The sequence below is a fragment of the Asparagus officinalis genome, chromosome 4 (assembly GCF_001876935.1).
Source record: "Asparagus officinalis chromosome 4, Aspof.V1, whole genome shotgun sequence".
NCBI classification, from domain to species: Eukaryota; Viridiplantae; Streptophyta; class Magnoliopsida; order Asparagales; family Asparagaceae; genus Asparagus; species Asparagus officinalis.
In genome coordinates this window covers 64,426,309-64,443,190 of record NC_033797.1, presented here as the reverse complement: position 1 = coordinate 64,443,190, position 16,882 = coordinate 64,426,309, and the positions used below count along the sequence as shown (strand labels likewise).

General features: G+C 38.9%; 1 protein-coding gene across 1 annotated transcript; it reads left to right on the top strand.

The window, feature by feature from the left end:
* LOC109837596 (protein DETOXIFICATION 40-like) lies at positions 7 to 15,604 on the top strand. Its single transcript, XM_020405910.1, has 8 exons — positions 7 to 84; positions 781 to 1,050; positions 1,174 to 1,535; positions 8,849 to 8,905; positions 9,014 to 9,252; positions 9,559 to 9,677; positions 14,941 to 15,027; positions 15,362 to 15,604. Exons 1-8 carry the CDS (start codon positions 82 to 84, stop codon positions 15,431 to 15,433), a joined length of 1,209 nt encoding a protein of 402 aa, XP_020261499.1. The 5' UTR covers positions 7 to 81; the 3' UTR covers positions 15,434 to 15,604.

Below are 16,882 nucleotides of genomic sequence, written 5' to 3'. Positions count from 1 at the left end.
GTTTGCGGTCATCTGGGAAATCTTGAGCTGGCTGCTGCTTCTCTCGGGAATACTGGGATCCAGGTCTTTGCATATGGCCTCATGGTAATTTCCCCCTCATTACTACCTGGTTTTACATAAGCTAGCTAATTTGTAGGTAATTACTCCCTCCCCGTAATTTACAACCATATATAGGACTTCATCATTGCTCAGTTCCTTTATCCGCATCTATCCTCTTTTATTATTATTATTATTATTATTATTAAAATTACCATTTAATTTGAGAAAATAAGTTTGGGGTAATTGAAAGAGGTTTAATTCACAATTTTTTTTCTGAAAAATAAAATTTTGTTGAGGAGAGTTCATCTCCCAACTCAGTGTTTTTTTCCTCTACTTAATGTAATTTTCTTTTTGAAGTATCCTCACACTTTAAAGAAAATAGACATGCATATTTCTGAAGACCATGTCGTCAGAGATCTAGTTGAAGATGTACATATGTCTCGAAAATCTATAAAATTTTAACTTCTAAATATAGTCTTTTCAGTGAAATATCTACAATTTGACGGGTAAGCTACTTAATTTAAGATCATAAACTAGTGCAAACTTATATTCCTTATTTAGCTCATTCTCAAAAAATATACCATAGTTTGCAACTTTGATCTTAGCAATTTACTCAATTTATCGACTTACAGTCCGTTAATTTCTACTTGCCCTGTAAATTAAAGAATTACAAAATTAAATATAGAAAACTTCTCCCTCGCAATTAACAAATTCCCTTTCCTCATCCTAATTAACTCACAGCTAGGGATGGGCAGCGCGGTAGAAACTCTCTGTGGCCAAGCGTACGGGGCCAACAAGTACGAAATGTTAGGCATCTACATGCAACGGTCAACGATCCTTCTAATGGCAACAGGGGTCCCACTTGCCATCATCTACGCCTTTTCCCGCCCTCTCCTCGTCCTCGTGGGCCAATCCCAGGACATAGCCAAATACGCCTCCATATACGTGTATGGTCTCATACCCCAAATCTTTGCGTACGCTGCCAACTTCCCCATTCAGAAATTCCTACAGGTACCGAGTTCAAATTTTATCGTAACTTACAAGTATTTTCAACATCTTGTCCATTTCGTTAGTAGTTCAAATTATCACACTTGTACATACAAATGATGTTCTGATAAAATTTGTATTCGACAGGCGCAGAGTATTGTCACGCCCAGTGCTGTCATCTCCGCTTGCACAGTTGGGGCCCACATTTTATTGAGCTGGGTGGTGGTGTATGAGCTGGGTCTAGGACTTTTGGGTGCGTCTTTGGTGCTGAGTTTTTCTTGGTGGGTTGTAGTGGTGGCTCAGTTCGTGTACATCTTGACGACCCGGAAGTGCCGGTTCACTTGGACCGGGTTTAGCGTCCAGGCATTTTTCGGATTGCCGGAGTTTTTGAAGCTGTCGATGGCGTCGGCAGTGATGTTGTGCTTGGAAACTTGGTATTTTCAAGTGTTGGTGCTCATTGCTGGGTTGCTTAAGAACCCTGAACTTGCTCTTGATTCATTATCGATTTGGTAAGGATATCTTCGGTTCATCTTATTTGCTTCGGTTCATTTTGATGATGCCTATTTTAGTTAAATAGATACGATTTTGAGTAAATTTGATTTTACACGAATTTAACCAAAAAAATCCCTTGTGATATGTAACTGGGTACTATCTCAAATGGATGGCCGTTTATAACTTATTCAATTGTTCAAAATAAAATTATTCTTATGTTAACAATGTGATGGACGTGTTATATGATTATTTTAGCTAGCAACAAAATCAAGGTCTCTATCATAATTGTTTAGAGTCGGCTCCATAAATATTATGGTTATATTCAGTTGTTTTAAGAATTACCTTCTACATTAGTTGATCACATCATTTCATTGTTATTATTTCCATCAAAGTTATCTTAATGTGGTCTAGTAATCTTTAATACTTATTCCATATATTAATCGTAATCTTATCATCTTCCCCTAATTGATGCGGTTTTTGGGCCTTTATTGTATGTGATCTGTTGGGATTGTGTCTTTGATTCTTTGTAGAACTTTATGAGAATTAGTAGGATTAGAGATCTATCATGATTAGAAGTTTGGGTTCCATCATGATTAATTAGGAGTTTGGGTTCTATCATGATTAGGAATTTGAATCATATTTTAATTAGGAAGTTAGGCTAGAGATAGGGTTTTGGTTTCCCTATATATATTCTTCTATTGTTGGAGGAAAAACTAAGAACAAGAGAGTAGAAAGAAGATGTTGTATAGAGAGAGCTAATATTATTATAATCTAGGATTAGCAGAGGACGTAGCCTAATTCAAGAATATTATGGAGAGGCAAGGGTTTCGTGATCTTTATTCGTGCAAAAGATTACAAGGAGTGGGCTTTGGAGAGAATATGAGAGTTGATTATGTATGTGAGGTTGAGAGATTGAGAGACGAGAGTTGAGTGGTTCCTCTTGTAGTTCTCCCTGATACATAATGAATTTCTCGTATTGTTGCCCCGTGGACGTAGATCGAAGTTGGTCGATCAAACCACGTAAATCCAGGTGTTTCTTTTTTCTTGATTATGGTCATTTTATATCTTCTTAATTGTGGGTTGGATTCGGAGTTGCGCACATTGTAGTAGACGGGGAGAGTGAAATTTCCCAACAAGTGGTATCAGAGCAATGGTGATGAATATGGGTATGAATTCACAAGATAGAAGATGGCGTCGTGCAAGATTGAAGATCGACGTTACAAGAATCAAGATGACAAGAAAAAGGGGGGAAATACTGTAGCAGCGGTATATTGTAGCGACCGAAGAACTGTAGCTGGATATTGTAGCAGGAATACTATAGCGGCGCGGCGGGTACTGTTTACACAGATCCAACGGTTAAAATTGATTTGTCTTTTGATTGAGAATTTGGAGGCATATTTTGGTGATCCAGAAGTCGTTCCTAGGGTTTTTCGATGTACTGAGTTCGTTTTTGGTTTAGTTTTATCAAATTCAATCTCTACAGTGACTGATTTGAATTTTAATCATGGTTAGAGAATGATGACTTCTTCGGGTCCGAAGTTCAATATTCCGCTTTTCAACGGCAATACAAATCTGATGGCAGATAGGAAAAACGAGTATGCGACAGATGATACTGGTGTAGAGAATCAGATGTGATTCTAGCAGTAGAGTTATCATCATATAATTATTCAAAGCCATTGTGAGAGAAGTAGTTGGTTGGTGTGTAGACTCGAGGAGGACAGTGCCAGATTAGGTGGAGCTTACAAGCTGGCACGACCGAGTGACACACAGGGTAATGGAGATGGTGGCATTGGACTTGAAGACGATGAGCGCTCATATTCGGTCCAAGCCAAGTGATGGAGGAGATAGAGACATCCGGCTCGTAGTGTGGAGTACGAGAGGTGCATCGAAATGATTCGAGACGAGCGATGCAGGTGGAGCACAAGGACAATAAGTAGGAGGAGGCTATTGTCAGGCTCAAGTTGGGAGGACAAGCATGATTGATTTGCTTTTATTGTCAAAGGTGGCGAAGATCTCTTGGTACACACAAGAGAGGTGGAGACACCACTGTGAAGCAGATGATAGTGAGGGTCACGAGACAACCAGTTGGAGTGCAGGTGTTCTGCTTAGGAGTGTAGATGCTTCGATTTGGAGTGCGAAAGAAATAGAAGACTCTAGCGGGAGAGGCAAAGTTTTAAGACAACGATGATATATCTTCGAGGGAGTTTGAGAATCAATTTTAAGGTGGAGATTGTTGGGGTTGTGTCTTTGATTCTTTGTAGAACTTTATGAGAATTAGATAGGGTTAGAGATCTATCATGATTAGGAGTTTGGGTTCTATCATGATTAGGAGTTTGGGTTCCATCATGATTAGGAGTTTGAATCATATTTTAATTAGGAAGTTAGGCTAGAGATAGGGTTTTGGTTTTCCTATATATATTCTTCTATTGTTGGAGGAAAAACTAAGAAGAAGAGAGTAGAAAGAAGATGTAGTAGAGAGAGCCAATATTCTTATAATCTAGGGTTAGCAGATAGCGTAGCCTGATTCAAGAATATTGTGCGAGAGACAAGGGTTTCGTGATCTTTATTCGTGCAAAAGATTATAATGAGTGGGCTTTGAAGAAAATATGAGAGTTGATTATGTATGTGAGGTTGAGAGATTGAGAGATGAGAGTTGAGTGGTTCCTCTTGTAGTTCTCCCTGATACATAGTGAATTTCTCGTATTGTTGCCATGTGGACGTAGGTCGAAGTTGGTCGACCGAACCATGTAAATCCTGGTGTTCTTTTTTTCTTGATTGTTGTCGTTTTATATCTTATTGATTGTGGGTTGGCATCGGAGTTGCGCATATTGTAGTAGGCGGGGAGAGTGAAATTCCCCAACATGATCCAACCATTTCAATCTATTTTCTATTATTAATATTTCTTAGGAGTATCCTCTAACCTTACACAAATGAATTTATTTGCTATGATGTCCCTTATTGTATATATGCCCACTGTCCACAAGTCTCTCAAGTAAAATTTTGTTTTTATCACATGGATCTTTTGCACATGGCTTTCAATTATCCAACTAAATTATAATTTACTTAATATTTACATGACATAGATTAGAGGATAATATTCCGACAAAAAATGCACTAAATATTTAATACTGACTAAAACTATAGGCGTATCCCGACAAAAAAATACACTAAATATTTAATATTGAATAAAACTATTGGCATTTAGAGTGCAACCACGAAAGATGAGTAGATTCAACCAAATCGAGTAGGGCCCCATTATTTCTCTATATTGACAACCAAACAAACCAAACCGAACAATTGCCCATTATTGAATGCAAATCAACGATACGTCGCCTGTCGAGCTTTAATGGACTTTACATGATATCACTATTGTGGAGCCCTAATAATTTATGACCTTAGCTCATCAAAAAATTAAACCAAGTCCTCATCAAGTTGGAGGTAGCCAAAAGTGACGGCTATCTATTTTGGCATGAAAAATTCCTCAATGACCCAAAATATGGGACCAATAGGGGGACAAGTGAGGTGTCCCCCTCCTATTGGATAATGAGTTGGTCATCATTAATGATGACCAACTCATTATCCAATAGGAGGGGGACACCTCACTTGTCCCCCTTATTGGTCCCATATTTTGGGTCCTTGTAGCAAAGCTCGTGATCTACTAGTTATTGGAACTATGCATTGGTAAGTTTTGACTCATTATGAAAGCAGAAATTGACTTGATATCAAGGGAGAAGGTAGAGTTCGAGACCTCCTCTCGAGAAGACTCATCTCCTAACCAACGAAAACCTTCGGGAGTTAGGTCTCACCTTAATTCCAGCCTAGTTCTAAGCAAATAGAATAGAATTCGAACATTCATTGGTTCGTGAGGAGTTCACTTATTGAAGTTTGGGGGGGGGGTGTTGCGCGGGAAAGACTATTATGCGGTTAGTTACAAACTTTAAATTAAGGGTAAATAACACTAAATCCCCTTGAAGTTTGCAACTTTGCCAACAAATCACCTAAAGATTTCCTTAAATTAAGGGTAAATAACACTAAATCCCCTGAGGTTTGCAACTTTGACAACAAATCCCCTAAGGTTTAGAAAGTGACACTTTTTCCCTCTTTTTTTTTTTTTGAACTGAAAAAACAAGAAGAGGATTCATGTTTGTATATATATAATGTAAAAGGACTTAATGGTTTAATTATAAAACTTACAAAAAAATTTAGATTACGAACCATAAGAAAGAGGAGTAAGTTTGGGAGCGGACCTTTCGTCACCAAACAGACTCGACCCTCATAGAATCATCTACACTACAGAAAGAACTACATAAAAAGAGTTAAGAACATGGTAACAAATAGATAGTTTTTGAAAATGACCCACAAAAGAACTACACCAAATCAAAATACTAGACTGAAAAACACTGCTGACTAAAACCAACTCCTAATCCGAAGAAAAGAAGTTATCTCCCACATCATCCGCACCCTTCTTCTTCGCGGTTTCCTCAAACTGCATTATAGCTGCTGCCCTTCTAATCCTTTTAGCCAGCCTATCTTCCTTGGCATCTGTCCATAAAATAGAATATATTGCCACATTAGATGCAATATGATCAGGATTAGGCAAAATATCTCGAAAAATAAGCTGATTACGGCTATTCCAGATCCACCAACAACAACAACAAGGAAGCACTACTTTCCACAGGATTATGAAATCTGAGTTATTGAAGGAATTATCTCTGAAAAGAATTAAGTCTTTCATGTTTTGAGGCCAAGAATCCGCACTAACACTGGGGAAGAGAGTGGACCATATAAATGAAGCAAAGGAACATCTGATGAACAAGTGATCTTGGTTTTTAATTTCCAGATTACAAAAAGGGCATCTAAGGTCACCGTGTCAGCCCTTGGAGACAAGATTAGCCCTAGTGTTGAGCTTGTTTTTGCTAACAATCCAGAAGAACACCTTGACTTTCAGAGGAGTTGGAGATTTCCATATGAAGTTGAAGAACCTAAATTTACAGCCTCCTGTTTTAAGAGCAAAATAAAAGGATATAACAGAGAATTGACCTGAAGGGTGAAGAGGCCACCATAGACTATCAGAATAGTTAATGGCTTCATAGGAGTATGGAACCAAGAATGATATAAGTGACTCAAACTCTTCTCTCTCTACGGGAGAGACTCCTCTTCTAAGGATAGGATGTCAGAACCAAGAGCAATCTTGAGTGAAACCTTGAGAATGGATGCAGCAGTCGGAGGAGAAGGCCAGATTGAAAGCTAAAGGAAAAAAAAAGACTTCTAAAAGAGTTTGCACGAGCCCATTTATCAGTCCAAAATCTGCATGTCCTACCATTACCAACATTCCATCTTGCAAAGTTGAAGAAAACTGAACTGATAGAGAACAGATCTTTAATAAGTTTGGAAGCTTAAGATTTAGGTTGGACACCACAGGATTGGCATCATCTCTGGAGTACAGGGAGAAGATCATTCTACTGATTAAGGATTCTCTATCAAAAAATTTTCATATCCATTTAGAGAGGAGAGCAATGTTGAAAGAAGATAGGTCAAAGAGGTGATGGCTCCCGTTCTAAAGAAAATTTCTCCTAATTTTATCGATAGCTTTGATAAGCCATGACGGAAACTTGAAGAAAGAAATGTAATATAGAGGGATGGAGGAAAAAACTGAATTTATTAAAGTAAGACGCCCTCCAACGGAGAGAGATTTATTCTTCCAAAGAGATAATTTTTCACGAAAGGAGTAAAGAAGAAGTTGGCATTCTCTTCCAGACAGAGATCATCTTTTTAGAGGAAGACCAAGATAGAGCCGACAGAGCAATTGAAGGTTGAAGCTAAAACATGACCTTTAAGATGGATCCTGCCAAGATAATAGAGATTGGTCTTGTTATAGTTCACCTTCAGGCCAGAGATATTAGCAAAAAGAAGAAGGATAGATTTGAGAGTGATCATATCTGAAGAGGATGCCTTGGAGAAAATGATGGTGTCATCTGCAAACTGAAGAACTCTGATTGAGTTTAGTTCCCCTTTCAAATGAAGATTGGACAAGTCCCCTGAATCAGCACTACTAGAAATCATTTTATTTAGGATATCAACCACTAGAAGAAAGAGCATGGGTGATAAGGGGTCTCCTTGCTTGAGACCCCTATGGCAAGAAAAGAATTTAGTTGGGAACCATTGATCAGAACTGCAGATTTAGAAGAAGAAAGAATGTGTTTAATCTAAAGACATCATCTTGGACGAAAACCTCTTGCTTCCAACAGGGAAAGAAGAAAGTTCCAGTTGAAACAATCAAAAGCTTTGAAAAAATCAATTTTGATAGCACATATCTCCTTCTTACCAGAAGAGCAAAAGTTGATCATCTCATGGGCTAACAGAATGGAATCGAGAGAGGATTTATCTTTTTAAAAGGCAGACTGAGTATTGTCTACAAGCAGGTGAATAGATTTTCCCTCTCTATTTATTATTAATGTACGTAATAGAGTCACATGATACTCATGTGACTATTTAATGACCAAAATACCCTTCATCATGATTTTCCTTCTCCATTTCTTTTTTTTTACTGCAGAGTTAGTTTTTTCCTTTTTCTTTTTCTTTTATTATTTTATGGAATTCGAACCCTATAGCTTCTAAACTCCATAAAGTATAAAAATAAGTGAATTTATTTTTTTTCTCTTGGATGAAAATTTTTAGGGGAGAATCAGTGAAAGGTAAAATTTAATCTTAGCTCAATAGTTTTTTATGACAACTACAAAATAGATTTAAAAAACTAGAAGATGAAATATGCTGGAGATAAAAAATTTTAAACTCTAGAGGGTATCTTGGCCATTAAGGAGTCACATAGGGTATCATGTTACTCTATTAGATTGAGAACTAATAAGGAGGAGGAGAAAGCATTACTTTTTAAACCTCAGGGGGAGTTTTTGTCAAAGTTGCAAGCCTCAGGGGGATTTAGTGGTTATTTACCCTTAAATTAACTAACCAATACCAACATAATAGCCGTTTGAACTCCCAAGTACACTTCCTCTCTGTATTTATAGAGAGAATTAGAAGGATCTGACTACAAAGAATATGGAGATAATCACATGGTGAATCCAATGAATTGTGACGTGTATATATATATATGGTATTTCTCTTTTCCCTCTTAAAGTAATTTAATCACATTAAAATTCCAAACTTGCAGTGAGATTAATCAAATTAATACTCTAACACACGACGTACACATTGAGCATTTCTAATTTTCATGAACCCAAATTTAACATGTTTTACATAAAAGTGTGTCCCCTTTAAAAGCATGTATAGTGAGATTTGAGCCTGAATTTTGTTGTCCGTGATTTGCGCGCAGCATGATAATCTCTGGTTGGGTGTTCATGATCTCTGTCGGATTCAACGCAGCAGCCAGGTACTTAATTAATCAAGAACATCAACGAAAGGTTTATGATCCACAAAATAACAATGGGAATTAGTTAAAATGAGTTGATCTTTTTCAAATTAAATGAACTAATTACAGCATACGGGTGAGCAACGAATTAGGCGCAGGCAATCCCAAGTCGGCAGCGTTCTCAGTTGTAGCGGTGACGATGTTATCGTGCTTAGTATCGGTGGTTATTGCCATAGTTGTCCTCTGCCTTCGAGGCTACATCAGTTATATTTTTACGGAGGGGGAGAGGGTGGCCCAAGCGGTGTCTGAGCTCACTCCTTTGCTCGCCGTCACTCTCATTCTCAATGGTATTCAACCCGTTTTATCTGGTGAGCAATCTCTGTACTGTATTTTTACTACGTTATCGCTTTCCGTTTGGAAAAACTGTAGTTACAATGTAGGTGTCAGTTGCTGCGACTATTGTCGCATACGGTCGCAACTGGTTCGGTTTTAAATGTTTACGATTTTGCAGCTGCTGCTGATGGGGTTGTAGCCATTTTTGTCGTGAATCATGAGGATTGAGGAAATTTAACTTTGGTTTAATTTGTTTCTTTTTGGCCCCCCTTTTTATTTATCATTTTGGCTAATTAGAAATATTAGCTAATAAAGCTTGTTCTCACTGACCACGTGTGAAGGCGTGGCTGTGGGCTGCGGTTGGCAATCGTTTGTGGCGTATGTTAATGTGGGTTGCTACTACGTTGTTGGCGTCCCCGTCGGCATTCTCCTCGGTTTCACTTTTGATCTCGGAGCAAAGGTAAAGTTTCGTGCTTATTTCAGTTTGAAGTTTGAAAACTGTCAAAAAAGATAACAGATTTTTTCAGAAAATCATCATGATTTATTTCAACATTAATTAAAATATGATCTTTCTTACATCAAAAGACCACCAAACTGGACTATATACCTGTTGATAATAGTGTATTGTAGTGGGTTTTAGTCCCACATTGCTTGGGAGAACAAACCTCACACTCCTCTACTTGTATAAATATATGTGCACACTCAATATTCAATTCAAGGGAAATTTACCCAAGATTCTCTCTCTCTCTCTTACTTTAACATGGTATCAGAGCTAGGGCTATTTCCCTTTCAATAAAATTTTTAACGCTTTTGCGTTCTTTTGCCAAATCTTGGCCTTATTGCTTTGCAGCCGTTTAATGTTTTATTTTTTTTATTTTTATTTTTAATTATTTGGCGTTCATCTGCCAGATATTTTGGCCTTGTCGTTTTGCGGCCTCTTAACGCGTTTCGCGTTCTCGTTTAACCTTCGGGTTCTATTTTAAACCTTCGGGTTTCATTCTAACCTTCGGGTTCTATTTTAAACCTTCGGGTTTCATTCTAACCTTCGGGTTCTATTTTAAACCTTCGGGTTTCATTCTAACCTTCGGGTTCTATTTTAACGGCATTGTCGTTTCAAGACCGTCTCTCGGTCTCAAATTAACGGCATCGTCGTTTCAAGCCGTCTCTCGGCCTCAAACGAACGACATTAGTAACAGCATCTCGACATCTTAACGTCTCAAGATTGCTGTTATGGCTCCTTCAGAGAAGATTCCCAAACCACCTTTGCCCCTCAATGATCAAAGTGACTGGGCAGGGTGGTCCACCATTGTCACCAATGCCTTGCGTGGCGCTGGTTTGCTTGATCATCTCACCAGTACGGGACCAGTTCCACCGTCCATCAGCACTGTTGCTTCATCCAGTACTATTGCCTCTGGCAGTGGTGATGTCGATCTTCAGACTGCTCGTGCTCTCTATGTCAAGGAGAGTTCAGAGTGGCAATTGCAGGAATTTCGTGTTATGGATTATCTCACTCGCTGTGTTGGCTCTGGTCTCACTGTCGAGATTGGCTCGCTTCCCTCTGCTCAGGCCATGTGGACTCGTCTCACTGAGCGTTTCACTGAGTGCTCGGGTGCACGGGAGGCATATCTTCTGCAACGCATTTCTCTACAACGCAAAGGTAGTTCATCTCTGCAGTCCCATTTTGGACAAATGCAAGCTTTTTGGACAGAGTTACGCTCCATGCTTCCTGGACGTAATTCCACATATGAAGACTGGCTAGCCTGGTACGAACGGCATGAGGTGCATCAATTGTTTCAGTCCCTTCCTGAATATTCAACTATGGCTGATCAACTACTTCACCAGCCTCAATTTCCGACTTTGGCCTCAGTTATGGGAGCTCTCACTGCTTATGAGACCCGGCAGCAGACAGCACGACTCAATTTGTCAACAGACACTCCTACCTCTTCACTCGAGACTGTTTTGTCTGTACCTGTCACTGCTCCTGTTATGAATTATACTTCTCCACAGGCTCCCTCTCCACAGGCTCGATCTAAGCTCTCTTGCAAATATTGTAAGAAGGAAGGACACCGCATTGAGACATGCTTCAAGCTTCATCCTGAGTTACGTTCCTCAGGTACTGGACGTGGTCGGCGACCCCCTCAGTCTCAACCCTCTCGTACACCAGGATTGTTGGCCAATGCTATACCTTCTACTACTTCAGACTCTACTATTCAAGCTATTGAAAGTCTTCGCCGTCAACTTGATGCTTTTCAACATATCACCTCTACATCCGCCGCACAACTCTCTGGTATGCATTTTGCTGGTTCTTCAGCTAATCCTTCAGTCTCTGGTATGAATGATCTCTGGATTTTTGACTCTGGTTGTTCCTTTCATATGACTTGTAATGCCTCACTTTTATCCTCTGTCTTTACTTCATCCTCTCTTCCTCCTATCTACACAGCTGCTGGACAACCATTGTCCATTACTCAGTATGGCTCTATTACCCCACAAAATGATCCATCTGGTCGTCTAACACTTGGTCCCGTCTATGTGGCTCCACAATTGTGCTTGAATTTAATTTCTATTAGCTCTTTATGCATGGCGGGCCTGTTTGTCTCATTTTCTTCTGATACTTGTATTGTGCAGGATCCACAGACGGGCAAGACGGTTGGGGCGGGTCGTAGGAGGCACAAACTGTATTTTCTGGAATATCTTCACCTTCCAGAGTCCATACGTCCACGTTCTCTTGTTGCTTCTCTTTGTTCGTCAAAACCCTCTACCTCGCTTCCTGCCAATTTATGGCATAGACGACTTGGTCATGTGTGTAATAAAAGGCTGGAGAGTCTTATTCAGTCTGGAGTACTTGGTCCTGTATCATCTAGTTCTAGTATTGAGTCATGTGCTGGTTGCAAATTGGCTAAATTCACTGCTTTACCATTTAAAATGAGTACATCTGTATCCACTTCCTTATTTGATTTAGTACATTCTGATATTTGGGGGCCAGCTCCTTTGCCTTCTTCATCTGGCTACTTATATTATGTTAGTTTTATCGACGATTTCTCTCGTTTTACATGGGTTTACCTACTTAAGAATCGCTCTGACGTACTTACTGCTTATCAAGCCTTCACTGCTATGATTTTCACTCAATGGCAATCTCGTATTAAAGTTTTTCGTTCTGATTGTGCCAAAGAGTACCTATCCTCTGCCATGCGCTCTATCATGTCCTCTCATGGGACTATCTTTCAACAGTCATGTCCCTACACTCATGAGCAAAATGGTGTTGCTGAACGCAAACATCGTCATATCCTCGATACTGCCCGATCAATGCTCATTTCTTACTCTGTTCCTCGTCGTTTCTGGGCTGAGGCTATTCTCACCGCGACTCATGCCATTAATATCACTCCATCTAGCTCTCTTTCCGGTGCTACTCCTTATAGTCGTGTTTATACTCATCCTCCCCGTTATGATCTAGTTCGCGTTTTTGGTTGTCGATGTTTTGTTTTTCTGCCATCTCACGAACGTGATAAATTGTCTCCCAGAGCAGTTTCTTGTGTTTATTTAGGAATTAGTTCAGAACATCGAGGTTATCGTTGTTATGATCCCGCAACTCGTCGAGTTCATATATCTCGTCATGTTCAGTTCGAAGAGGATTCTCCATATTATTCTACTTCTGATGACTTTAATTTCCTCCACTCTACCGATCATGCTTCCCCGTCCACTGCATCACCCACTTCTTCACCTCAATTTTCCTTTCGAGATCTCCCTGACATCTCTCCCTCTCCTTCTGTTGACTCTTCCTCACCTGAGTCTTCTCTTACACCATCTAATCCATATCCTGTGGACACAACTCTCACTCCAGAAAATACTGTTGATCTTCATGCACCTGCGCCAGCATCTCCCCCGCCTGAGGTTCCTCTTGCTCTTCGTCGAGGCAAACGCCCACATGTCATGCCTGCCCGGTATGCTTCTGTTACTTCTTATTCACCTATCTTTCATAACTTTCTTGCTGCCATTCATACTATTGTTGAGCCAAAGTCCTTCCAAGAGGCAGTTCAAATTCCAGAGTGGCGACAAGCTATGGCTGAGGAATTTCAAGCATTTCAGCAAACTCATACCTGGGATATTGTTCCCTGTCCTCCTGGGATCTCTCTTGTTGGCAGTAAATGGGTTTATAAGGTCAAGTTTCGTCCTGATGGCACCATTGAACGTCGAAAAGCTCGTTTAGTGGCTAGAGGTTTTACTCAGCAACAAGGTATTGATTATGAGGAGACCTTTGCTCCTGTTGCTCAGATGCCCACTGTGCGTACTCTCCTTGCGGTCGCTGCTGCTCATCGTTGGCCCTTATACCAGATGGATGTCAAAAATGCTTTTCTTCATGGCTCTTTATCAGAGACCGTATATATGCAACCGCCTCCAGGGTCAAATATTCCTCCGGGACATGTATGTCTCCTTCGTCGTGCTGTTTATGGTCTCAAACAGGCACCCCGCGCTTGGTTTGAGTGTTTTCGCGATGTTGTGCTCAAAGCGGGCTTTATAGAAAGTCATCAAGATGCTTCTCTGTTTGTTCGCACTACATCGCGTGGCAGGGTTTTATTACTCATCTATGTAGATGATATGATCATTACAGGTGATGATATGACAGGTATACAATACGCAAAATCTCAGTTGCAACAACAGTTCCACATGAAGGATCTTGGATCTCTTCGGTATTTCCTTGGTCTAGAAATTTCTCAAGGCCCGCGGGGTGTATTACTGTCTCAACAGAAGTATCTCTCAGATATTCTAAATCAAGCTGAGTTAACTGATAATACAACTGTCGATACTCCACTCCAGCAGAATGTCAAACTTTGCTCTACTGACGGTGAGCCTCTATCTGATCCTACCCGATATCGACATCTTGTTGGTCAGTTGGTCTATTTGTGCATCTCTCGACCAGATATCTCTCATGCTGTTGGTATTGTCAGTCAATTTGTTAGTGCCCCACGTTCTGTACACTATGCTGTCTTATTACGGATTCTTCGGTACCTCCGGGGTACTAGCACTCGCTCACTTTTGTTTCCTGCTACATCTAAGTTAGAGCTTTGTGCATATTCTGATGCTGATTGGGCTGGTGATCCAACTACCAGAAAGTCTACCACAGGTTATTGTATATTTCTTGGTGATTCCCTTATTTCCTGGCGAAGTAAGAAACAAGATGTTATTGCTCTTTCCAGTACTGAGGCAGAGTATCGTGCAATGTCCACAACAGCTAAAGAGATTATTCATCTTCGTCGCCTTCTCAGTGATTTCGGTATTTCTGTTACGACTCCTACTCCTCTCTACTGTGATAATAAGAGTGCCATCCAGATTGCTAATAATCCAGTATTTCATGAAAGGACCAAACATATTGAGATCGACGCTCATTTTGTCCGTCACCAAGTTATCAAGGACAAGACAATTCTACTTCCTCATGTTTCATCCGCTGACGAGCTTGCAGATTTCTTCACAAAGGCCTTACCTGTTCATCGGTTCCAGTTTCTTGTACGCAAACTCACTTTGTTTGATCCAACATGAGTTTGAAGGGGGCTGTTGATAATAGTGTATTGTAGTGGGTTTTAGTCCCACATTGCTTGGGAGAACAAACCTCACACTCCTCTACTTGTATAAATATATGTGCACACTCAATATTCAATTCAAGGGAAATTTACCCAAGATTCTCTCTCTCTCTCTTACTTTAACAATACCATAATTATCTGTGAATGTAGGGGATATGGAGTGGCATGATAGGAGGAACCTTCATCCAGACGCTCATTCTGTTGTGGGTCACTATTCGAACCGATTGGAATAAAGAGGTACGTATTTGATTATTCTCAATTAATTCTCTTCATCATCGTGTTCTTCTTCTCGTTATGCAAAATATTGTTTCAAAAGGGTCCATGCATGGTGCTTTATGGTCTTAACCGCAATTAATCAAGCATCATAACTTCTACTTTTATTTTATTTTTTAAAATTAATTAAGCTTTCGATCTGTCGTAGTATTATGACTGTATACTATTAGGTGACGATAGATGTTCGAAGAGTAAGTAACAAATTAAAGCCATGACCTCTTTATTTCAAAAGGAATATTTTTTTTTTAATTTAACTATTTTTTAGTAAAATGCTGGATTAAGTCTCTCATGATTGCAGGTAGAAGCAGCACAGCAACGACTGGACAAATGGGATGACAAGAAGAAGCCGCTTCTTGCGGATAATGAATGAAGATCATTCCTACAAAAGCCAACCAAGAGCTCAACAATTTTGGCGCTAATAAATCATTGAGAAGAAATAGTATACGATACGTGGGACTCTTGATTTTTGCTCTCCTCAACCAATTATCCATTTCTTTGTACGTTGCTTTTACTAGTATATATTACGCCTGTGTGCCAAGCACGCGCGGCCTAGCTAGCGTTCTGTTTTGCACATCTAATTAGGATTGGTTTTGTGACGTTAATTTTGTCGTATTTTTTTTACTATACTAGGTTTTATACACGTGCAATGCACATGGTTAAATACCATGATTAAGTATTTTTAGCTTATTTTCTAACTAAAATTTGTTCCTCAGTTCAACTTTAATAGTTTATGCTCGCTTTTGTCTCTAAATTTTAATATTGTGATTATTTATTTTCTTTGATGCTTGTTTAAATGGGCTACACCCAATTTAAATTTTTATTTTGATATTTGAATTGATAGAAAACAAATATAATTTGAAGCTAATTTAAATTTTCATATTATTTTGACTGACATGAAACCAAGCTTTACTTGAAAAAGTACAGTGTTGCAAAAGTAAAAAAATATTAAAACAGTGTTATATAAGGAAGGTGAATATTTAAAACCAATAAGACAAAATAATTGGTTAAAAAAATACTAAAACGATACAAAAGAGAATATGAAGTTTGTTCCTAAACATTGATAGACTTCATAAGAAATTATAAATTAAAGATTAATGTTAACTCTAGTATACTTTCATATGATAAAAGCATCTGCACAAGAATATAAAAAATACTAGAAAAACTCATGAAACTCCCTTCTAAAGATTCCTAAATTCACTCAAAATAATTAAACTATTCTATAAAATATTCAAAAAATAGTATCTTGTATTCCTTCTGTTTTATTTTTTATTGAGCTAAGATCAATCCTTCCTCAAATTTATCTTTTTCCCTGGCAATTCTAGAGCAGTGTCTTCATCATCTACTCGATTGTGACATCAGGCTAGAGTTGTATTATTTGTGATGTTGTCTTTCCTGGGCTCGTTAATATTTTATCTTGTCGTTTAACTTCACAAAGAAGTTAAATGTATTTTCGATGTTCATCACAAACTTCTTGAAATACAGACTTTGATTATTTTTTTTCAATGAGAATAAATATTAATTTCATATATATGAAATTCTTTGTGTTCCTAATTTATAAAGCCATGACCTCTTTATTTCAAAAGGAATATTTTTTTTTTAATTTAACTATTTTTTAGTAAAATGCTGGATTAAGTCTCTCATGATTGCAGGTAGAAGCAGCACAGCAACGACTGGACAAATGGGATGACAAGAAGAAGCCGCTTCTTGCGGATAATGAATGAAGATCATTCCTACAAAAGCCAACCAAGAGCTCAACAATTTTGGCGCTAATAAATCATTGAGAAGAAATAGTATACGATACGTGGGACTCTTGATTTTT